General features: G+C 46.1%; 2 protein-coding genes across 10 annotated transcripts in view; both read left to right on the top strand.

Annotated features, from left to right (window-relative positions):
* Positions 1 to 1,526, top strand: part of dctn1a (dynactin 1a) — a 38,979-nt gene extending 37,453 nt beyond the window's left edge. For all 8 annotated transcript variants that reach the window (XM_030338336.1, XM_030338338.1, XM_030338337.1 and 5 more), the window contains 2 exons: positions 509 to 598; positions 845 to 1,526. In XM_030338336.1, the coding sequence (XP_030194196.1) occupies positions 509 to 598; positions 845 to 982 (228 nt within the window). In that variant the 3' untranslated portion in view covers positions 983 to 1,526. The remainder of the gene's footprint in view (positions 1 to 508; positions 599 to 844) is intronic.
* A 1,993-nt stretch (positions 1,527 to 3,519) lies between these two features.
* LOC115529855 (calpain-5) overlaps positions 3,520 to 24,933 on the top strand; it is a 30,883-nt gene continuing 9,469 nt past the window's right edge. For both annotated transcript variants that reach the window (XM_030338978.1, XM_030338977.1), the window contains exons 1-6: positions 3,520 to 4,390; positions 4,826 to 4,991; positions 6,154 to 6,285; positions 6,619 to 6,830; positions 23,149 to 23,341; positions 24,267 to 24,460. In XM_030338978.1, coding sequence (XP_030194838.1) covers positions 4,827 to 4,991; positions 6,154 to 6,285; positions 6,619 to 6,830; positions 23,149 to 23,341; positions 24,267 to 24,460 — 896 coding nt within the window. In that variant the 5' untranslated portion in view covers positions 3,520 to 4,390; position 4,826. The remainder of the gene's footprint in view (positions 4,391 to 4,825; positions 4,992 to 6,153; positions 6,286 to 6,618; positions 6,831 to 23,148; positions 23,342 to 24,266; positions 24,461 to 24,933) is intronic.

The following is a 24,933-nucleotide window of genomic DNA, read 5'->3' on the forward strand; positions in this document are numbered from 1 at the left end:
CTCTACACGTTCCTCCTCCTCTACACGTTCCTCCTCTACTGCTTCCTCTTCCTCCTCCTCTGCAAGTTCCTCTTCCTCCTTCTCTTTGGGTTAGGGTTAGGGTCCTCTGCAGGTTCTGCCTCCTCCTTCTCCTCCTCCTCTGCACGTTCCTCCTCCTTCTTCTCCAGCTCTACACATTCCTTCTCCTCCTCCTCTACACGTTCCTCCTCCTCCTCCTCTACACGTTCCTCCTCCTCCTCCTTGTCTACACGTTCCTTCTTTACACGTTCCTCCCCTACACGTTCCTCCTCCTCCTCCACTAGTTAACTGTACATTGCTGCCGGCCTGGGCGTCAGAATAAAGACCCCATTAATTACTTAATGACTTATTGACCAATGTTCAAAATATTCTTCTTAAATCCAAATGTAAACCAACACAACCTCATAGACGGCTTCACCAACGGGCCAAGGGAAACGTCTCTTCTCTGCCCCAGTGTCTCTCCTGCCTGACCTTCTCTCCTCTCCCTCAGGGCGAGGTAGCGGAACACGTGGTATCACACCAGCCAGGAGCCAAGGTCGCCTCAGACTTCTCCACCTTTCCCGTCTCCTCCTTCACCAAGGTAACGCACATCATAGTTGATAAACTCAACCCCTGCTCTTACCTCTTTTATACACCGCCACCTCTAACCCAGCCCTACCTCCACCTCTCTATCTCCACACCTCTAAACCCCTAACTCCACCCCTCTATCTCCACCTCTAGAGATTACTTTCTGCGTCCTTCTCTTTCCAAAGCATGAAGTGATCCTCCTCTGAGTCTATGATATGCTACACCAGAGCCGTGACGGTCCTCCTCTCTCTATCTCCAGGCCCGGGAGGAGAGGCAGGAGGGGGCGGTGTTGGTGGGCCGCGTGGCCATCCCCTGCCCCCGGGGCCAGGAGCAGACCCACCGCCTCGTCCTGTCGCAGCTCCAGCTGCAGCAGGTGCACCGCCTGCTCATGGTCTGACGGGGACGGAGCACTTCATCCAGCGGCCCGCCCGCCCGCTGCGATGCGCCTGCCTGCGTTCCCCCTCTACGCTCTTCATGAAGTCGTCTCGGGAAAGGGGGCCCATAGTCGCATTATGCTAGCGTGACGCCAAAGGGACACTTGATCGTGTTCTGGACCAGCAGTGGTAAATATCAGTGTAATCTCAGTATAGCAGGGTTTAAAATTGGGAAAGCAAATAGAGAATGAATTGACTGAGAATGAGATTCGCTGTAGTAAAATCGTTATATTAATACTTTGTTCTCAACACTACCTTTTTGTATTCACATTGATTCATCGCATAACCCTTTCTGATATGCATGTTATATTCCACTAGATTGAGTAGTTGGACTGCCAGATTTCTCGGACTCATGTGCCGTTGTCTGTAATCGTACATGAAGCTTTCCTTCCAGACGCTTCTTACGTATTGTCATTTTCCACGTCGTATACTCATCTTATTCTGCTCTTTACCGTTAGTATAGTTGTAACCTTTTCCAAGTTGAAATAAAAATCTTTGCAACTTTTATGTAGCGACTTGGTTGTGTTCTTTAAAGCTGGGATCCCTTCGAGTCCAGGACACAGGGTTTAGATAAACACACCACTGTTCTTCTTGTGGTGTTTCCTGCTGAAGACTTTTAGAGAAACATTTAGTCTTAACATAGCAACTCGACTTCGCTTCATAAGTAAACGAGACAATTCTTACAGCAACCGATGGTGGCCATATTTACATTTTAACTAGGAAGTAATAGTTCAGGGGTCATATTCACAAAGAATCGTAGGGATAAAAGTAGCTCTTTTTTTCCTAAATTATTTTACTAAGAGCAATTCAAAACGTTTTTTAGGCCTAAAAGTAGCACCTAAGCTTAGGATAGCTTAACATTCCTCGAGAGGAATCCTTAATCAGTAAGACTAAATAATAATAGGAATAAATCACATTAAAAATAATAATGATCACCATTAAACAGTAACACTGTAAGTTTCAAGTAAACAAATAATATAGGTACTCTTATGATTACTATCGCACGGTTTTTGCTTGCGTTTCACGTCTTTGTCTTCGCTTTCATTCATCATGATAGGAGGACTTGAACGGCGGTATGGGATGATATTTAAAGAGTTTAAGTGCTGGAAATATGCTCATTGGATAATAGTTTTCAGGGTGCTTATAATTACTTCACTGATTTAATGCAATTACATATTTTTATTGTTTGGTTTCTCTCTCTTTTTTAACGTACATACGTCATTATCCGGGTCTGCCCAAACTTGTCATCAAGCAAACTTGTCATGGGCTCGTTTGTGGGATGTTGCGGGTGAGTTTCACCGAGACTGCATGCACTCAACAACCAATCACCCGTACTGACCACTTCTAAACTCGTTCACGAGAATCTACGTAAGGGCGCGCTTAGTTCAATCTCAGTGATTTATCCTTAGAATGATTAGGTCTTAGCGGCTTTGTGAAGTACTCACACTTTAGGAAGTTGTGCTGGCTGTAGGGCGTCTTGGCGCCTCCTGATGCACCGTTTTCTAATGACGTACGGAGACTGGGCCCTGGGGAGCTGGTTCTTCTCCAAAGGGTAAGGCTGGAATTTGAGAGCGGCACTGTTGCAGGAGCTTTGGAAATAAAACAGGGAAGAACACGGACACTGAACCCCCTCTGGAACCACTGAAACATGGTCTTTGAATCCCACAAGAATACTTTAATGCAACGTGTTAATATCCCCACAGAAAGAGACTGTCCAAGGATAATAACCAATATAAAAACACGTGGACAGGTCACTAGCACCAATCATTAATTGAATGACACAGTAAGGCTGAACATATCGATCAACCCCTTAAAAAAAGAAATATACGAAAGACCTTAATAGCACAATTTTAATTGGGTTTAGGTTTAAACTCCCGTTTAAATTATTATACCCCCAGTTGACTGGACATCCATCCCAGATCTCGTGATGGATCATTAACCCCAGCAGATTCACTGTAGTAAGCCTGACTTGGACAGGCCGACTAGAGGGCCTCTCTGATTGGCTGCTTGTCCTCGAGGCCGGTGCAGCCCTGCTGCAACTTGACGTTAGGGACATCCTTCCACAAGTCTTTGGCAATGTTGTCGTGCCGACTGAAATTAACCTGGCACAGCACTGGAATATACCATGATAGGGGGGATAAGAGAAATTACAGGAACACAACCTAGGCTAGGAAGGCAACCAGTTCTAAAGGGAGATGGAACCAAACGGAAGTGCGACCACTAAATATGCTGCAGATTCTCCAAACAAAACCATTTCAATATATACTACCGTTCAAACGTTTTTGGAAGTAACCCCAAACTTTAACCGTATAAGACTTCATTAATCAATTATAAATGATTAATGAAGTTAAGCATTGTAAAAAGAAAAAAGCATCCTGCAGTTATCTCACTCTCACTTGTGATTTCTCTCTCCCTCTCTCCCCCTCTCCCCCTCTCCCCCTCTCCCCCTCTCTCTCTCTCTCTCTCTCTCTCTCTTTCTCTCTCTCTCTCTCAAGCCCAGCAGGTTGCTGGTTCAGCAGCAGTAGTTCATGGTGGAAGAGGAGATGGGGTTTGGGATCAGGTCCTGACGGCTGGCTGCTGGTGTTAGTGTTGGTGATGGTGATGGGGGAGGGGTGGTTTGAGGACTCAGGTGTCAGGGGAAACACACTTGCCATACGAGACCATACGGGCAGGGATAGAGAGAGAGGTGGGAGAGAGGGAGAGAGAGAGAGTGTAGGAAAGGCTGACCTGATATGGCAGGAAAGAGCGTTAAAGAATTGTTAACGCAGTGTTTGCGTGCACAGAGGGATCAAGCTGTGGTCGGCTGAGCGACTTCAGAGAAACAGTACACACACAAACAAAGACATACACACCAGCCTACACATGAGATATACCCTTCCAGCCCGCACAGGTCCTGACCCTAGCTGCATGAGAACACATCCAGCGTTCAAATCTCCCTATCCAGCCCTTCTGTTTGCCTCAATTTACCCAACTGCAATATTGTCTCTCTATTTTACCCTTTTTATTCACCTGCATTTGGTATTAATTACATTAAATCATAAAGACCGAGGGGTAATTAAAAATAAGAAGAAACACAGATGAGCGATGTCCCTCTAACTCGAAGAGTCCATCACCATGGAGACGGGTCAGGCGGGCACAACAGCAGGGAGGGAGCGAGGGAGGGAGAGAGAGAGAGACGCTACTATCAGTGACTTTCTCTCCCTGTCTGACACTGTATGGCAGTAGATACACCACCGAAGAGACCATCACGCCAAGAGGACCTAGTTTATCTGAGCGCTGAGTGTTTAGAGTGTTTATCTCCATGGAGTTACCCCTCGCGTCTCAGCACCACATTGCCGGCTAGGAGAGCGCGGGTCACCTTACACCTGGAGGTAAGGGATCGTTTCACCAGCTTTAGCGTTTCAATATTGGTCATGGATAAGTGTGCTGCAGAGTCTTCCCCAATGGTTTAGAAATAATTTGCCCTCCTGCATGCTCAAGTGTGTTTGTGTGTTTGGGGGTAACACACACTGACACACACTGCTGACTCATGAGTGCCTGGTAGTTCATCTCTTTAATGACTTAAACATTGCTACCTATCGGCACACACACACACACGCACACACACACACACACACACCAACATTTATATTCATTAATGTACATTCACGTCGAGTATATCGTCTTGTTATGATATCAGACACACACACTTGTTATTTTGCTCAAGGGTGCGTTGAATAGCAGGGGTCAAGCCCTGAACCTTTGGTCCTTTGAACCCGTACCTTCTCTGTGTTGCTCCCCCCCCCCCCCCCCCCCCATCCTCCCAGAATGCCAGAGAGGGTGCAGGACTTCCAGGGCCAGAGCTACCACAAGCTGAGGCGGGCGTGCCGTCGCCGCGGTGCGCTCTTCAAGGACCCCCTGTTCCCCGCCGCCCCCCAGTCCCTCTTCTACCAGCGGGAGCCCCCCGCTGGCCTCACATGGAAGAGACCCCGGGTGAGCTCCGTCCGTCAGTGGGAGGAGAACAACGTCAACATAGAGCGAGTACCATTACGGCCCGGTCCTGACAGGAAAGCTGACCCAACGGGCCGTACTACAATCACTAACGTCGTCGTCGCTGGGACAAAAATCTTTTTCCTTCCAAGCCGTCTCCGATGGTCACTGCCCCGCTTTAGATCCCTTTCTTTCTTAAGTGTGTCTAAATCCAGCTGCCAACTCAGCACGCGACCGGTCCATTGCAGAGTGGTTAATAAAAGTGCACGCTACTCGCAAATAAAGGCCGTGCTACAGGCTAACAAAGCGTGCCAGAGGGGTCTGGGGTTGTTTTAAGGGGGGGTTATTTTAGCGAGCGTCGTTACGCCGATGGACGTACCGTCGGTGTGGCTGTAGTTTATTGTTGGATCTCCACACTGTGTGTTGAGCACCGGGGCCCAGCAACAGAAACAAAGAATAATGTCATTAATGAAGGACAAACTATTGAACCACTAGTGGTCTATTCCCAATTCATTAAGGATATGATAGAAATATAGTCTGCAAATCCATTTTTGTCATTTCAATATTTAACATTACAACTTCTCTCTCACACACACACACAAACACACACACACACACACACACACATACACACACACACACACACACACACACACACACACACACACACACACACACACACACACACACACACACACACATGTTCACAAATATCATGAGGGATGCCACTAAAAACCCTGTTACGCTGAGAAGAGCTACTGGACAGGTGGGAGAGTGAGTATCATCCCCCCCCCCCTCTCTCTCTCCATGTTTGTTTTGTGTGTGTGTGTGTGTGTGTGTGTGTGTGTGTGTGTGTGTGTGTGTGTGTGTGTGTGTGTGTGCTGCTACCTGAGCCGGTCCTAGCTGAGCTCACAGGCTCCTCTCAGTCGGACCGTCTGCTCAGCACAGCTCTGATACTCTACCTGCGGCTGGACACCACCTGTCACTCACTCAGCTGCATGGCCTTATTCCAGACCCAGATATCAGGGATCAGGGCGGCCTGCCCACAGAACCGGGTCAAACCGCCACGGTCAAGGCTCTGTATTAACGTGCATCTAAATGAACTGTAAGTCGCCTTGAATAAAAGTCTCTCTCTCTCCCTCTCTGTTGGTGTCTCTCCACCCAGGAGTTGTGTAAGGACCCCCGTCTGTTTGTGGATGGCCTCAGCACGCGGGACCTGCACCAGGGCAGTCTGGGGAACTGCTGGATGGTGGCAGCCACGTCCTGCCTGGCGTCCGAGCCCACCCTGTGGAAGAAGGTGTGTGTTTATCTTATGTTGTCGGGGCACGAGGGATTCCTGCTTCATGTTGCTGTAATCTCCCACCCCGCTGATTTCCCTTCTTTCCATCCCTCACTCCTTCCTCCCTCCTTTGTGCTTTCTTCTACTCTACCTCCCTTCCTTACTTTTCAAACCCCTCTCCCCTCCCTCTACCCCTCAACAACTCCATATCTCCCCCGTCCTCCTCCCTACCCACCTCTGCCACCCTCTTCCCCACTCCCTGCTCCTACCCCTCTCCTCCCTCCCTCCCCCTCTCCCATCCCGCTACCCCTCAACACCTCCATATCTCCTCCCACCCCCTCCCTCCCCCAGGTGATCCCGGACCACCGGCAGCAGGAGTGGAGCCCCAAGCGGCCGGACCTCTACGCGGGCCTCTTCCGGTTCCGCTTCTGGCGGCTGGGTGGCTGGACGGAGGTAGTGGTGGACGACCGGCTGCCGGTGGGCCGCGACGGGGCATTGCTCTTCTGCCGCTCTGCCACGCCCAGGGAGTTCTGGAGTGCCCTGTTGGAGAAGGCCTATGCCAAGTGAGTGGTCTGAACACCAAACACCTGCTGGATAAGACCTAGCCCACTGAGTGGTCTAGGGTCTGAACACTAAACTAAGGCCCAATCCCATTTCTACCCCTTACCCCTTCCCCTTACCCCCTTCAAAACAAGGAGGAGGGGGAAGGGGAAGGGGGAAGGGGTAGAAATGGGATTGGGCCTAACACCTAGGGCCCTATCTTGCATCAAACGCAATTGACTTTCTACAGGACGCATTTGTCGTTGCTAGTTTGCAACTGGCGCAGAGCGTTCTTTTCCCTCCACAGGCCCGTGTAGCTAAATTAGGGAATGATCTTGCGCCCCAAGGGGCGGTTCAGCAAAAGGCAGAGGCGTGTTCTGGCCGCAAACGTTCCCTGGTGCTATTTTGCAATTTCAGAAAACAATTCCGCCACAAACCAGGAAATTCCTGGTTCAAAGTCAGTGGCGCGTTGTTCAGATGCTATTTTAAGGGCGCATGCATAATGTTGCTTGTGCACCTCGCGCATACACTTTGCTTCTCTCATCTAACTAGCCACACATTCTTGGGAAATTATTTGGGAAAGAACAGCTGATACAGCGGTAATAAGTTGTACTTTTAAATCAATGCATCTGCAAACACCGTACGGCAAACATATATTTTCTTGACACAGACATCGTGTGCAAGCCCATAACTTTTAGGATTGATGAGTATTTGATCGTGAGAAAACATTGTTTTACAGCGAGTGAGTGTTAAAGAGTAAATGAAAGCGAGCGTGCGTGTGTGCGTCCATCTGTTTAAACACACGCAAACTAAACACTTAACGCATAATACAGTCCATGGCTATGTGGACACATGCATATTAGGAACACAAGTTGATAACGATAATGCATACAATACTGGTAAGAAACGATGTTTGTTAATGTATTGTGTATATCATTAAATACAACCACAGATACCTCATATCATACAAGTTTTCTTTGCCAACATTTATTTGAGGACTCAAATAAATTAGTAAGAAAACGCTATTCCATGTGTGAATTAGGCCATATTATTTGGCCATAAACTGAGCCATTTGAAGTTTGAAATTCATGTGGTCATGCATCTGTCTCATCAGAGACGGCAAACGCGCTATCAAAATATCAGCTCCTCAGATTCAAATGCGCTGATGGCTCTTAAAGGGGATGGGAGATGGCACTCTCATTGGTTTATTGCACGTTACGCCCAAACCACACCTACGCAGGCACGTGCAGAGGGGGGTGCTATGGGTGCCCGAGCCCCTGCCCTTTTCCCTCTGAAGGATCAAAGTGCCCTTTTGAGTGTTCATTTAAATTTTCAATGCTTTGTAAAATTACACATGAACAATTAAACATTAACATGTGAATACATTATTCGAGAATAAAAATGTCTAAAAGTAATAATCGAGAAGTAAAGTTTGTACTTTGTAGCCTCGTTTACCGGCGCTCAGTGCGCAGCTGCCGCTGGGTGACGTCATAGGCTATCAACGTGACTTTTCACCTTTGCCTGCCTGCGCGATGCGCTTGTTGTTTTAAGAGACGGTACAATGCAGGGTAAGATCACTACAGAGTCAGACACAGACAGTTGTTTCCAAAACCATTAAGGTGATAATGCTAAATAAACTGTAACAGTTATCTCGTTTTGTAGCGTCATTTTGAAGTATAGGCCTATGTTTGCCAGCAAAAGCTTTTCAACAAGCATCGTTTTAACTGACTGTGAAAGTGGCTACCACTCGGTTTATTTTTTATAGCTTACCAGCAAACCTATCTGGGAAACCTTTTGAAATTGCAAAGGGAAAGCATACATTGTTATATTGAATCTGTATAGGCTACTCTGTAGTAACTACGTGGCCACATGACATGGCCAGTGGCGGTGGGTCAATAGAGGGCGCCAGGGCGCTGTCACACCATATTTGTACCGGGTGCCAAATTTGTACCGGGCACGTCATCCCGGTACAGACCCCCCACAGTAACAGACCCCCAGTCTATTACTGTGCCAAACCAAAATTTTTGATCACCAGCCGCCACTGGACATGACAAATCCGTTTCATGTCTAATCTGTCTCAGTGTCTCTGACAGTAGTGCTTTTTGCATGTGCCCTTTTTTGAATTTGAGCCCCTGCCCCTCAAAGGGTCGCTGCACGGCCCTGCACCTACGGGTAATTCGCTCCGTGCACTATATGGCGACCGTTGACATTCTAACTTGAGTGTGTGGGCCAGTACTTCCGGTCCAAACTTCCGTTGAACGGACAGCTACAGCGAAACAGAGCGAGAGCGAGCTTGTTTGTTTATTAAAGAGTTAGTTTACCAGAGAGATAATTTTTTTCAGTTACTCAATGAATGTTTTTAGGATTCGAGGGAGACGACTTGCCTTTCAAAGGGTGAGAGCCTCAGGACTTGTTGTGTGCCATTGTGTACCGTTTCGTCACGGTACAACAAGAAAGTTAGCTTTCATTCATTCCCCATTGACGCTGCGGTACGGGCTGAGTGGAAGCAGAGAATCCGGAGGGATGACTTCAACTCGACCGAAAACAACCGGGTCTGTAGTCGGCATTTTAAACAGACTGATGTTGATGTGACTACCGGAGGGCTGAGGAGGCTGAGAGGGGAGCCGTATCTGTTTACTTTACATGGAATGGGTACAAACTACCTGCGCCCAGACCGAGTGTTTCAGAACGACGTCCGTGAGTCCACCCCCCAGAGCCAGAAATGGACCGAAATGGCTCCAGATCATGACTACTGTGTTGTCCCTCAAATGGGAGCGAGGGCGAGTAATTTGGCTGAAGAGAACGAAGGTCTACGTCGCCAGATTAGGGAGCTTGAACAGCAGTTGGAACTTCTCAATCTTCGCCAGCGTTTTGGGATAGAGCGTCTGTCTGCATCAGATGAGGACGTGCGCTTTTACACCGGGTTTGCCTCCTACAGATGTTTCATGGCATTTGGAGATTAATTGAACCTGCTGTGACCCACAAGATGATTCGCATAACCAGCGCCCAGACCACCTCTGCCAGCATCAGAACAACGGTAGGTAATAAATGTGTTAACATGACGTGCATGCTAAGAGTTGTAGGTTTATGTAACACTGAAAATGGATAGGGCTAGGGTTAAACTGTTTATTTCATAACAGCCCCTGTTGGTTTGTGGAGTTAACTACATCTAACTAAAAAGTAAAAGCCAACCAGCTGATATTAGTATTATTTTCTGAATGTAATAACAATGGCAAGGTTACTAAACAGAGGGTTTTGTTGTTATATCTCAACTGAAACGGAGACCCATTGACGAGTGTCTGCTGTTCCTGATGTACCTTTCACTGGGTTTTCCTCTTAGGGACCTTGCAGAGAGGTTCAACATTCATCGCACTACTGCAGGTCGGATAATCTCTACATGGACCTGCACTCATGTAGTTGTCTGTCCGTACAAGAACATATCGGTTCCGCAGAACTGGAAGGAAGTGCCTGAGAGCTAAGAACACTGCAAGGAGTTCCAGCACATTTATATGCTCCTGTGTACTGCCTGCTGGGAAGCAAGCGCCTTTGGGTACCTCCAGAGATAGGGAGAGCTCACCTGCCACCTGAATTTGCAGCTTTTTCTGACACACAGGTGGTCCTTGATTGTAGAGAGATTTTCTGTCAGACGTTATCCTCTCTGCTCCTTCAGAGTGAGGTTTTCTTGGCCTACAAATCACACACTACATTCAATGCCATGGTTGGCATGGCATCCTATGGTGCTGTCACCTTCGTGTCTGGACTGTATGAATGCTCCATGAGTGATCGCAAGATCTTCAAGCTGTCAGGGATTGTGAAGCTGTTGAAGCCAGGTATGGCGATCATGCTGGACAAAGGATTTGTTGTGGACAACCTTGTTCCTTGTAAGGTTTACCGGCCTGCCTTCCTCAGCAACAAACAACAAATGAGTCAAGAGGATGTCAGGCAGGCACAGGTGATTGCACGTCTGAGAGTGCATCTGTATAAGGAGGGTGAAGGAGAACAAACAGTTCAACAAGGTCGTACAGCTGTCTATATGCGGGAACATAGATGAGTTGTTCAGCGTGGCCTGCTTCCTGGTCAATTACCGGAATGGGCCGTTGGTGAAGGCATGGGCAGCTCAGAAATGTATTAAAAATCTTGCTTCTTAAACCAACATTCTTTTTGTCATTGTCATCATTACATTAGCTTTGGATTTTTTCTAGAGATAACACTAGAATATGTAGAATTTCATAAGGAAAGAAACGCAGTGAAATGCAAAAGTGGCAGTGATATTAAAATAAGGTGACAAATAGAATATAAATAAAATAACAATTAAACTAATTAGCCCTATCTAAAATACAAATCAGTAACAATTTTAAAATTTCAAATGTGCAAAAAACAATAAATAGAGGTATACTGTACAGTAAATGGAATAAAATAAAGTGGCGGCCATTCATTCCTATGAAAACTGCTCAATGGCGCAGGGCAACATCAAAGAGAGATTTTCTTCCGCATCATGGGAGCCAGCCACGCCCTTGTACATGATGTGCTGGATGCAGAAATATTCTTGTTGTCTAGCATTGTTAGCATTTTAGCATCATGAGCGAGAGGTCTGTCTACACATCCCTCGGAAACTTTGAGTGATAAAAAATCAACACAGTACCTAAAAATCATCAACCATCATGTTAAGTAAAAGGAAAAACCTTGTACATGAGAAGGTAACGGAGCCGTGCACTGAGCCCTCTCGGATGCCGGGCCAATTCAACAATTGTTTCACTACGACCCCTGTCAGCTGCCCACCCCTCCATCTCCTGCAAAATAATAGTAAATACAACGGCTAATAAAACGCTTGAGACGCAATGAGACTCCTAGCTATCCTGGCCACCCTGTACACTTCGCTCCAGGGCCTGAAGAGCAGATGGCCCAAACGTCTGGCCTGGGACCACTGGAAGAGAACGGAGGGTCTGTCGACACACCTCAGACAGGGGCGTTTGCGCCAGCCAAAACTGGCGGCGCGCCAACGTAACACTTGACATTAATCTGCCTAGCTCCCTAGACATATACGCAAAAGTCTGCAGTGAAGCATCACTGAGGGTCTGTGCTGAAGGATCAGCACCTGACACCCGTATAGTTTGAGACAGCGCAAGAATGATGTGAGAAAGCGAATTCCCAAGTCGTCCCACACAGGCAGCAATGTTGTAACTCCTGGTAAGGAGGTCATCTGTAATCCGGCACTGGGGCCGAGAGCGCACATCGGCTCTCTGAGCCTCGTCTGGAGAGACAACCAGGGATGCTATAGCAGGCTCAATCGGAGCTCACCGGTCCAAGCCATAAGTATCAGCATACGCCATAGTTGCCAGAACTCTGCTATCACTAGTGTGATGGGAGAGAGCCCTTGAATCTGGCCAGCATCTATGAAGCTCTGGGATTTACGGCTCAGAGGGGGGCAGATAGAAAACGGAAGGTTGAGCGGCCTGTGGAAAAAAGGCAATCACAGGTGCAGATGAAACAGGAGCTTCATCTAACCCCAGTCTTGCCAGGGCTATTCGCACGGCTGGTCTAACAGTGTCGCGGCTGGAACCTGACCCTCTAGCCGAGCCGCCTAGAGACCCTTGAGAGAAAGCCTGAGGCAAAGGACGCTACCTCGTCGACCCCTTGTTCTTCCGCCTCTGTAAAGAGACTACAGGACGCAGCTGTAGACAGCATGTCATCCTCTGGATAACTAGGTTGCGCAGCCGCAGGGGCCGCGGCTGGTACACCCTGAGCCGGTTGGAGGTTCTGTAGGAGGGCTTTAATCTGAGCAACCTCATCCAAAATCGTATCCACTTGGTTTGCCAAGTTGTCGATCTTACGGGACTTCCTTGGGGGTCCCCCAGCTGCCGAGGCACGGCGCCTGGTGCCACTAGGACCAAGACCTGAAGGGGGCAACCCTTGTCCGCCCTACACCTCAGCCAACCTAGCTAGCCTCAGTGTATGAGGCATGAAACTACAGTTCATGCACGGGTACTCTAACACTGCTTCCCTCAGGTGTTCATCCCCGAGACATGCAGGGCAATGGTCATGGCCATCCTTCGCCTGCAGGGAGGCCATGCAGGCAACACAATTATGAGTGCTTAACATGTCGGCAAAAATGAATTGCAAGTAAATTAATTAGTAGGCTAGGCAGTCAAGAGCATCCGAGCAACGACACGACATGACACAACCCAAGCAGCCCACTGGAGAGCAATATAACGCAGGCTAGGCAGTCAAGCTTTAGGCGAGAGCACCCGAGCAACGACGCGACACCCCGACAATAACACGGTGACGGCGAGCCTTGGAAACCCAAGCAGCCCACCGGAGAGCAATTAGCGCAGGCTAGGCAATCAGGCTTTAGGCTAGAGCACCCGAGCAACAATGCGCCCGAAAAACAGTGCACTAGGAAAATACAGTGACGGCGACTTTTGAAACCGCAAGCCGCTCACTGGCGATCAAATCAAAGAAAGCAATCGGCGGAAGTATGCACTGTTCCTCGGGGCTTGGTCTGAACACTAGACTAACACCGATGAGGGTCTGAACATAAGACTAACACCTAGAGGGTCTGAACCCCAGACTAACACCTAGAGGTCTGGGGCCATATTCACAAAGCATTTTATCTTACCGCTAGGAGTGCTCCTAACTCGCGCTAAAACATTTTATGTAGGAGTTTTTTCTTAAAAGTTATTCACAAAGCCGCTGAGACCTACTCTTACAAAGGATGAATCACGAAGAATGAACTAAGAGTGACGCAACGTTGCTATGGATTACGTCAATTCTCGTGCACGAGTTTAGAAGCGGTAAGTTCGGTGATTGGTTGTTCAGACGAGCCCACTAAATCACCGAAAAACAAGGAAATAGCCTAGGCTAGAAATGAATTCCTATTAAGTAGTTATAGTGCAGTTAGCAGAATACACGCATGATGACAATTTTGTGCAGACCACGATAATGACGTTGTAGCCTGCACGTTCAAGAGAGAGAGGGAAGCAAACAATAAAAATACGTAAAATTGAAAATAAAATAAATGTTATGAACTACACAAGTGTTGACTGATTTGTGCTTTACCTAAAATGTGTTTTCAAAGTGATCCCTAAATGCCAGTCCACTCGGTTCCACACGGCCAAATTCATTGTCATGTTGATCGCCATCATCATCATCATCATCATCATCATCATCATCATCATCATCGTCGTCTGGCTGTGGAATGTTCCTCCGCTTGCAGAGGTTGTGTAGAATGGCACATACAGTGATTACTGTGCTTGCCCTCTCTGGGGTGAGGCGTATTTCGCCGTGGAGGACATAAAAACGACGTTTCATCTGCCCAATTCCTCTCTCCACAACATTTCGTGTATGTTTGTGTGCTCTATATGGAGGAAATCAGTAAACAATAATATATATGGATTCAACAAGTAAAAGGCGTCAAAGAGCCAATACGATGTGTTTTACGCATAGAACTGAGCATAATCTGCGTAATCACTTGCATGTTACTTTAACTGTGCTCCCGGTTGTGGATTGAGGTAGGGTGTCTAGAGCCACGTCTTGCATGGATAGTCACTGTCACCCAGCAAGTGACACCCAACTGGTACATCTAAAAAAGCTGCCTCAGACCGCTCACCATTAAAATGCGCGAATCATGGGTAGCTGAAGCTCAGGGCCACTTTGCATCAACATCCAGTAGGCTATGTTAAAATTTGCATCAAAAACAACCTGCGTGTTGATGGAATGCACTTTCTTCCTATTGACGAACACGTCCTCGCCTTTTGATGGCGCAATTATTTTTATGTGCGTCCCGTCAATAGCACCGACCACACCGGGCATACCTGCAATTGCCATGAAGTTGGCTTTGATCCTGTGTAATTGTTGAATGTCCAAAGGAAAGTTTATGGCACGGCTGACTGATGGTTGCGATATTTTTAAATCGTCGGCATTGCAAAGTTGCATTTCCCCTGTTGCTAAATAACGTAGTGTGGCCAAACATTTTATTTCGGGACTTATCTGATTATTCCTGTTAGTCGAGGATGTTATTGCATCGCGCACTAACTCCACAACAAGTTTAATACCCTAACATTTCGTCTCGCAGGCATTTTACGATTCTTTGTGAATAGGTCTTACTGAGTTAGGAGTCCTCTTGAGGACTTTTAAGCTCTCCTAGACTTAGGTGCTACTTTTAGGCCTAAAATACTTTGTGAATTGCTCTTAGTGAAAAAAGTTAGGAGTCCTAAATTTAAGAGTGACACGCCCATTATTTTTAGGAGTTACTCCTAAATTCGCCAGTTAGGAGCTACTTTTAGCCCTAAGATCCTTTGTGAATACGGCCCCAGATGTATTTATTTTCAATTTCCAAATAGCTTACTTTTAACCATGAAAAAATAGTAAGACGAAGTAACGCATATTAACATTTCATGGAATGGTATACAAAACAGGTACATTAGGCCTGCAATTCAAGTAAACATATAAAGTGCATAAGGCCTACATGTGAAGTAAGCAGAGCAGGAACATTAGGCCTACACTTCAAATAACCATTTGCATTAGGCCTACATTTCAAGTAAGCAAAACAGGTACACCAGGCCTACATTTCAAATAAACACAAAAAAATAGTATTAGGCCTTCATTTCAAGTAAGCAAAACAGTGTCTCAAGTGGTGTTAGACCCAACAGGTCCTCACAGATCTCTTTCTTGTCTTGATAAAACAATCGCATATAAACCAAAAGCTGGGCATTATCCGTTACATCTGAAGATGACTGGCTGGATGGGGCACTCTGAACAGCCGCATGAAGCTGTGACAGTGCGTCATCTGATAAAATTTCAGATTTTCTGGTTGCCGTTGCAGCTCACATTGGGATTTGCTTTATTTTTTCACACAATTCATCCCTTTGTTTACCTTCAAGTAACGTCTCGGCAGCAGCGTTCAAGCACTCCTCACAACAGTGGTGTCACTGAAAGTTTTTTTATGTTGCCCCAAAATCCATGCAATCTTAAATGAGCATTCATTTGCATGTTTCTGGCCTGTAAATGAGTGTGTGAAGACACGCGTAGACCTCTCATACTGAGCTCTCAGCTCGGATATTTTCCACGCTCTTACTTCTGACTTCTGGGGATACTTTTCCTCGAAGGATCTGTGTTTGGATTCGTAATGCCGGTAGTAGAAAGGATCCAAAGCAAATACGTTTTCTAAAGTAAATAATAATGTTTATTGACTGGAAAGGGATAAGGGAAAGGGAGAACAAAACAGGAACAACAGTTAGACAAACAAGCACTAAACAATAACCCACTCAGCTTGATAATACAAACTAATACAACACAAGCAAACGACTATCGCCAGGGAAATCTAACTTGCCTGGCAAGACCAGCAAGACAACATAATGAAGGCTAAAGAGCCTACAAACAATGGCATGAAAGCCTACAAATGCGACAGGTAGTGTCCACATCAATGGCGTAGCGCCCAAACACGATACAACCAGTATCAACCGTGGCTTAGAGCCAAGTGGTCTTCTTCTTCTTCTTCCTTTAATTTCCGGCAGGCTGTATGCCTTTGCGGCACGTTGCTGCCATCCACAGGACAAAAAAATAAAATAAAATAAAAACAAAAACAAAATTCCAAACCGCAATCAATCCATTTTTATCTGTCGAGTGGCCGCCATAAATTCCAGCGCAGCTTTTACAATCCCACGCTGGTCCTCGATGGGACCCAGAAGGCTCCTCAGAGTAACGGGTGTTGTGCCCACCGCTGCATACAGCCGTTCCCTCTCTAGAGCGAGTCCTGCACACTCCATCAGGACATGTTCCACTGTTTGGTTTTTGCCACACTCCCCACACAGTCCATCCTCATGTTTCCCAATTTTGTGTAAGTCCCATGCTCGTCCACAATGCCCCAACCTCAGTCTGGTCATAATGACTGTATGCCTCCTTTCTTTTCCCAGAAAACACTGGCTCCTTGTGACTGACTTCTGCAAGCTGTAATAATGCCTCCCCTTCTTTTCCCGATCCCACTCCTCCTGCCACACAGCCATGATGTTCCTCTTTATGATTGACCTACACTCAGTTAACCCAAGCCTCACTTTTACGTCCACCTTTTCCCTTCTTAAAGCCCTTTTCGCTGCTCCATCAGCTAGCTCATTCCCCTCTATCCCCACATGGGCTGGGACCCACAAGAACCCCACTAACTCTCCCGCCTGCTCAATCCTGTACATCAGGGTAAGAAGCTCCACCATGAGGTCCGACCTGGCTCCAAGCCCTCCCTCCTTCAAGGTCATCAGCCCTGATGCAGAGTCAGAGCATATCACCACTGAGCCTGGCCTCACCTCCTCCACCCACTGTATAGCCCAGATTATAGCAAGCAGCTCTGTGGTATAAACTGAAACCCCCTCAGACATTCGCTTATACCTGCTCACATCCAAATCTGGGATGCAAAAAGCAAAACCAGAATTCCAGTTCTTGGGTCTTGGGCCCCATCAGTGTAAATTTGAATGGACTGCCCCCAAGTGTTATTTAACCTTTCCCTTACAATGCCCCCAAATGTTGCAGTTCTCTCATACGCCAAAACACTCAGATCTATCTCTGGCACTGGTAGAATCAATGGTGGTATTGCTGGCCAGTGAACTATAGGGCCACCCCCTCCTCCCCAAACTCCATCCTCCCCATCTCCTCATTAACTTTAAAAATGAAACACTCCCTTTTCACTTTACACTCCCTTTTCACTCTACATCTACATGCTTTTTAAAAGTCAATCTTTCATCACAAACTGCTCCCAATAATTTAAACTCTTTTACCCCCTCTACTGCTTGCCCATACATTACTAAACCTTGACACAGTTTTCTTATTGCCAAATACAACATATTTAGTTTTTTCCGTTGATATCTTAAATCCACACCTGCTTCCCCAGTCCATTATTTTATTTAATGCTATCTGTATTTTCTCTGTTATGTGTTTGATGTTCCTGCCTCTTTTCCACACTGTTCCGTCGTCTGCAAACAATGAGAAACCAAACCCTGATCCAATGTCTTTAAAAATGTAATTCACCATTACATTAAATAAAACCAGACTTATTACACTTCCTTGTGGTGTTCCATTCTCAACGCATGTGCCATTCGACATCGCCTCCCCTACCCTAACCTGAATTACCCTGTTCTTTAAAAAGTCCTGTACCCAGTTCAGCATACGCCCTCGAATTTCTGCATCGTACAGCTTAAGGATGAGCCCCTCCTTCCACAACATGTCATAAGCCTTTTCAATATCCAAAAACACTGCAACTACTCCCTCTTTATTAACCATGGCTTTCTTTACATCCGAAGATCACAGGGAGATCACAGAATCCATGGTACTTCTTCCTCTGCGAAACCCACTTTGCATTAGTGTGAACCACCCCTCTTTCTCCAGTTTGTATACTAACCTATCCGTCACCATTCTTTCCATTATTTTACACATCACTGCTGTTAGTGCAATGGGTCTATATGACCCTGGATGCTCTGCTTCTTTCCCTGGCTTTAAAATCGGGACCACCACTGCCTGCTTCCAGGCTAATGGAAGCCTTCCTTCCTTCCAAACAGTATTCATAAGTGCTAACATTTCTTCCACCACTGGATCACCTATTCTTTTAAATATCTCATAGCTTATGCCATCCTTCCCTGGTGCTGTTTTCCCCCCTTTATTTATGGCTCTGCGCAGCTCTTCAATTGAAAAGTACAAATTAACACAATCAGCATTATCGTCATTCACCCCGAGTTTCAAAATATGTTGTCTTAGCGTCTCATTCCTCTTTCTAATGCCTTCCTCCCCAATGTTTGCTCCCCTATGTACATCCTTAAACTTACTTTCACACATTTCTGCTTTCTCTATATCACTCTTTGCTATAACTCCCTTTTCCTCAAATACTGGCATTCTCCTTTTCCTTACCACTCCTGACATACGATGAACTGCTGCCCATATGTCTCCAACTGATGTATCCACGCCCAATTTTCCACAATATCCTCTCCAACACTTTTTTTGTAACCTTAATTACTCTTCTTGCCTTAGCCCTCAGCCTTTTTGTTCTCTATTGCATTATTCTCTGTTGGGCACCTTCTCAATAGTCTATAATGCACAGTTTCTATCCCTAACTGCTTTATCACAAGCCCTATTCCACCATGGCACACTTACTCTAGTTTTAGGGTTTTTCTTTAAAGGGATGCACTGATATGCACTACTTAATATCATTGCACATAAACTATTGTTCCACTCATCTAATGTTCCCTCTCCATTCACACTTTCAAGGCCACTATCACATTTACTAGAGAACTTCTCCCAGTCTGCCTTCCCATAGTTAAAATATGTTGGTCTAGTCTGATCATCAGTTAACAAAGTTTTCCCAAACTTCAAAAGTATTGGAAAGTGATCACTACCCATTGAGCACCTGTCCATATTGTCCCATTCTCCTACTCTTGCGTATTCACTGGATGCTAGTGCTAAATCTATGCATGAACCTACCCCTGTCTTAATTTCAAACCTAGTTGGCCTACCATCATTCATACATACTAACCCATGTTTGTCCATAAAATCCTCCACTGTGCTCCCATTTTTATCTTTCATTCTGCTTCCCCACAAAGGATTATGTGCATTAAAGTCACCTATCCAAATAATCGGTGCCCCTATCTGTTCCATAATCTCCTCCAAATCGATTATGTCGACTGGCAAGCAGGGATTATAAAAGTTAATTATATTTACCCATTTTTTATTTTCCCACATCTTTACCACCACACACTCTAGAGAAGACTTAATTTGCACCCTCTGGTACTTCACATCAGACCTTACAAACGTTGCACACCCTCCTCCTGCTTTCCCACTTCGGTCCTGTCTAATACTTTCATACCCTGGCACGACATAGTCCAAACAAGGTTCAAGCCAAGTTTCCTGGATACACAGTAAAGCTGGTTTATACTCTCCATTAAAAACATCCACAAATCTTTTAAACTCTTGGCCATTTGCGATTAGGCTCCTTGCGTTCCATTGCATTAAATAAAACATCAACAGATTAAGTATCCTCATATTCAGTCATGTCCATTTCCCCTTCTTTACCATTTCCCTCACTCCTGCCTTTGCCCCTCCCTTCTCTCTCCCTCCCTCTCTCCTGCACCTCAAGCTTCTGCCTCATGAATGTGTGTAACTCCTCTGGGCCCATTTCTACCTCCTCAAGAAACCTTTCGGCCGCCTCCACCACAATTTTAATAGCCACATCTACCATGAAAGCAAGAAGTGACTGTTTTTCCTCTATCTGCATTGTATCCCCTTTTCCTGGCCGCTGGTGAGCACTAGTCCCCACTGGCCTGTTAGCGTCCCCCGTGCCTTGTACTTTTTCTTATTGCCTCTGCATAAGACATATTCTCCCCAGCTAGAGCCAAGTGGTGTGGGAGAGCAAAAGGGGCGGGCTATCCACCTGCCCCTTTTGATTGTAATTGCCCTCAGCTGTTGTCACCACTGGGCCTGCAGGATACTCTACAGGGAGGGGCGGGGGTACCTGAGCAGAGGGGGGGAAAGAAAAGGGATTAAATTCCTCATACAAAATAACTACCTATACCAACCTGGGGCCGTATTCACAAAGCATTTTATCTTACCGCTAGGAGTGCTCCTAACTCGCGCTACAACATTTTACGTAGGAGTTTTTTCTTAAAGGTTATTCACAAAGCCGCTGAGACCTACTCTTACTAAGGATAAATCACAAAGAGTGAACTAAGAGTGACGCGCCGTTGCTATGGCTTACGTCAATTCTCGTGCACGAGTTTAGAAGCGGTCAGTTCGGTGATTGGTTGTTCAGACGAGCCCACTGAATCAGCGAAAAACAAGGAAATAGCCTAGGCTAGAAATGAATTCCTATTAAGTAGTTATAGTGCAGTTAGCAGAATACACGCATGATGACAATTTTGTGCAGACCACGATAATGACGTTGTAGCCTGCACGTTCAAGAGAGAGAGAAAGCAAACAATAAAAATACATACAATTTAAAAGAAAATAAATGTTATGAACTACCCAAGTGTTGACCAAGTGCCAAGGTGTTTACCTAAAATGTGTTTTCAAAGTGATCCCTAAATGCCTGTCCACTCGGTTCCACACGGCCAAATTCCTTGTCATGTTGATCGCCATCATCATCATCATCATCATCATCATCATCATCATCATCATCATCTGGCTGTGGAATGTTCCTCCGCTTGCAGAGGTTGTGTAGAATGGCACATACAGTGATTACTGTGCTTGCCCTCTCTGGGGGGAGGCGTATTTCGCCGTGGAGGACATGAAACCGACGTTTCATCTGCCCAATTCCTCCCTCCACAACATTTCGTGTATGTTTGTGTGCCCTAGCATATATGGGAGAAATCAGTAAACAATAATAAATATGGATTCAATAAATAAAAGGCGTCAAAGAGCCAATACGATGTGTTTTACACATAGGATTAAGCGTAATCTGCGTAATCACTTACATGTTATACTTTAACTGTGCTCCCGGTTGTGGATTGAGGTAGGGTGTCTAGAGCCACGTCTTGCATGGATAGTCACTGTCACCCAGCAAGTGACACCCAACTGGTAAATCTCAAAAAGCTGCCTCAGACCGCTCACCATTAAAATGCGTGAATCATGGGTAGCTGAAGATCCAGGCCACTTTGCAACAACATCCAGTAGGCTATGTTAAAATTTGCATCAAAAACAACCTGCGTGTTGATGGAATGCACTTTCTTCCTATTGACGAACACGTCCTCGCCTTTTGATGGCGCAATTATTTTTATGTGCGTCCTGTCAATAGCACCGACCACACCGGGCATACCTGCAATTGCCATGAAGTTGGCTTTGATCCTGTGTAATTGTTGAATGTCCAAAGGAAAGGTTATGGCACGGCTGACTGATGGTTGCCATAATTTTAAATCGTCGGCATTGCAAAGTTGCATTTCCCCTGTTGCTAAATAACATAGTGTGGCCAAACATTTTATTTCGGGACCAATCGGATTATTCCTGTTAGTCAGGGATGTTATTGCATCACGCATTAACTCCACAACAAGTTGAATACCCTAACATTTCGTCTCGCAGGCATTTAGTTAGGAGTCCTCTTGAGGACTTTTAAGCTCTCCTAAACTTAGGTGCTACTTTTAGGCCTGAAATACTTTGTGAATTGCTGTTAGTGAAAAAAGTTAGGGGTCCTAAATGTAAGAGTGACACGCCCATTATTTTTAGGAGTTACTCCTAAATTCGCCAGTTAGGACCTACTTTTAGCCCTAAGATCCTTTGTAAATACGGCCCCTGATGTTTACATTGAACGGAATACGATAATAATGATGAGCCAACCCACCTACGTAACAGAAGATCATTGCTTTTTGCTGTTTTTATGCTGTACTACAGACTATTCTGCCTTTCAATTTGTATTTCAGTGAGAAATGATTTTATTAACATAATCATGCTTTGTATAGTGAAATCATAAAAAAAAGATATATATATATTTTTTTTTTATTATTTTAAATTGGTCATGGGTCCGGATAGGACCGTCACTTGGTCCGGACCCAGACCGCGGTCCACCGTTTGGAGATGCCTGACCTAGAGGGTCTGAAAACCAGACCAGAGGGTAACCGTCGGGGCCTTCTAGGCCCTCTGAGGGCCTCAGCTATTCTAGATATTCTAATTTTATTTTTGTGTTTATTTTAACAATCATCATTTTGACTAAAATGTTTTGTAGGAAAATAACCCTTCAAAAGAGCCTGTTAAATTAGTGTTTGTACGTGAAGGGTTAAAAGAAAGAAGCCACTTTGGGAGCAGAATGCTGCTGACTCTGCAGTTGTTGGGAAGGAAAATGCTAAGCAGCCCTGTGATTGGTGGGCCCGCTATCATTTCACAGTGGGTTGAAAAATTGACCAATCATATCTTCCCTCTGAATGTGTTGGCCACCAACTATCGTGATACCTGTGGGGGATGGGATTAGCAGGGAGCAAAAGCTTTATGTCTGTGTTTGATTTGTCTGCTGTCCTGCGTTTTGCACACCAGGTTGTCTATATATAGATGTATGTCGATATATGTCTATATATTCTACTGAAGTGCACAGACAGCTTGTGGGATGCGACATTTGGCAGGAAGATTTGTATTTTGCTACAGAGATAGCTTCTGTTTAGTTTTGGTGATCACTCTCACTCCCTCCATGCTGTTTGCTTGTTGCATTGCTACAGCTGGAATAGCGTATTCATGTTGTTTCAGAGCTGGAATTGTCACAGGTGACTTCCAGCAGTACTATAAATAGGACACAGTAAGGGTCAGGGGGGTCAGAGGGCCAAGGCTTAACATCCACGGTCAGCTACTGCACTAGACTAACATTGGACCACCAAGAACCAGTCATCCATTTTGCAGGCTGAACGGTTGCTACGAGGCCCTGGAGGGCGGAAATACGGCCGAGGCCCTGATAGACTTCACCGGGGGAGTCTCGGAGACACTGACCCTCGACCCCCGGACCCTACATTGCCATGCCGACCAGCAGAGAGCGCTGTACAACACGCTCAGTAGGGCCAACGACCGCCGAGCCCTGATCACCTGCTTCATACGGGTCAGCCAATGTCAGCTTCCTACCTTCCTTTGTTCTCTCCCTTATGGCCTTGTTCCCTCCTTTCTTCCTCCCTTATCCTTCCTACCTACCCATGATGTCACCCAGCTGAAATCATTATATGAAGACATCGTCGGCTCTGATTTGTACACATGACATCGTCATGACATTGTCACCTCATTCAGGTGTACTCAATCTTTGGTGCAGTTTATTGAACAATATATATTTTACAATTCGATTTTGGATTTCATCAGAATTACACATGTCCTTGAAAGAACCATTACAAATCAATGCTCCAACAATGTCTCCTTAGTTTACCTCAAAGTCTCGTCATGTATATTTTATGAGGTGAGCAGCGCTCAACTATTGTTATTCTTCGGCTTTTTTCTTTTGTTCTTTCCTTATTATTCTCTACAAACGTTGGGCCCTTACTTATTCCCTCATGTCTGAACTGGAGCCTCCATTCCACTTTTAAAATGTCAATAGTAGCCTGGAATCGATCGCTAATAGTTTTAATTGTAAATACTTAAATACAAATATTTAAAATATGCAACTTTTTTGTCATTTTCTAATTGAAGTCAATGGGAGGACGATGAAGCCGTGGTCAATGTTGAAGAATTCGAAAATGTAACAAAAAAACACACTTTGATTGTGGATCTTTTCTCGTTAATTTCAAACCATTTTATTTATTTGTTTACATTGTTTACTCCATTTAGACTTTTGAACTCTTTTCACTTAATTCACCATTCAACATTTCTTTACTTAAACTAAGTGGCTTTATTAAAACACATTTTCGACCTGACTTTGCACTGCAGCATCCTACAATGCATTCTCTAGTTCAACATGTATCTTCTCTACGTGGGGTAGAATGATGAATCGATATGATGATGTTGACTGAAGGGGACCAGCGTGTCTGTGTCCCTCCCAGCCAGCAGAGGGCGAGGCGGTGGAGTCAGTGCTGGACTGCGGCCTGGTGCGCGGCCACGCCTACGGGGTGACCGCCCTTAGGAAGGTGTGGAAGGGGGACAACCTACTCAGCCGCAACGGGATGTCCCGCCTCCTCATGATACGCATGAGGAACCCCTGGGGCACCACGGACTGGACCGGCGCCTGGAGCCAGAGGTGAGGGGGTGAGGAGGTGAGGAGATGAGAGGGTGAGAGGGTGAGGAGGTATGAGGGTGAGGAGATGAGATGGTGAGGAGGTGAGAGGGTGAGGTTGTGAGGAGGTGAAAAGCTTAGGTGTTGAGGAGGTGAGAGGGTGAGGAGGTGTGAGAGCGTGAGGTGGTGAGGACGTGAGAGGGTGAGGAGGTGAAAGGTGAGGAGTTGAGGGAGAGGAGAAGAGAGGGTGAGGAGGTGCGAGGGTGAGGTGGTGAGGAGGTGAGAGGATGAGGAGGTGAGGAGGAGGTGAGGTGGTGAGGTGGTTAGAGGTTGAGGTTGTGAGGGGGTGAGAGGATGAGGAGATGAGAGGGTAAGGAGGTGAGATGGTGAGGGGGTCGAAGAGGTGAGGAGGTGGAGAGGGTGAGTGGGTGAGGAGCTAAGAGGGTGAGGAGGTGAGGAGTTGAGAGGGTGAGGAGGTGAGAGGGTGAGGAGTTGTG

The sequence above is a fragment of the Gadus morhua genome, chromosome 17 (assembly GCF_902167405.1).
Source record: "Gadus morhua chromosome 17, gadMor3.0, whole genome shotgun sequence".
NCBI lineage: Eukaryota > Metazoa > Chordata > Actinopteri > Gadiformes > Gadidae > Gadus > Gadus morhua.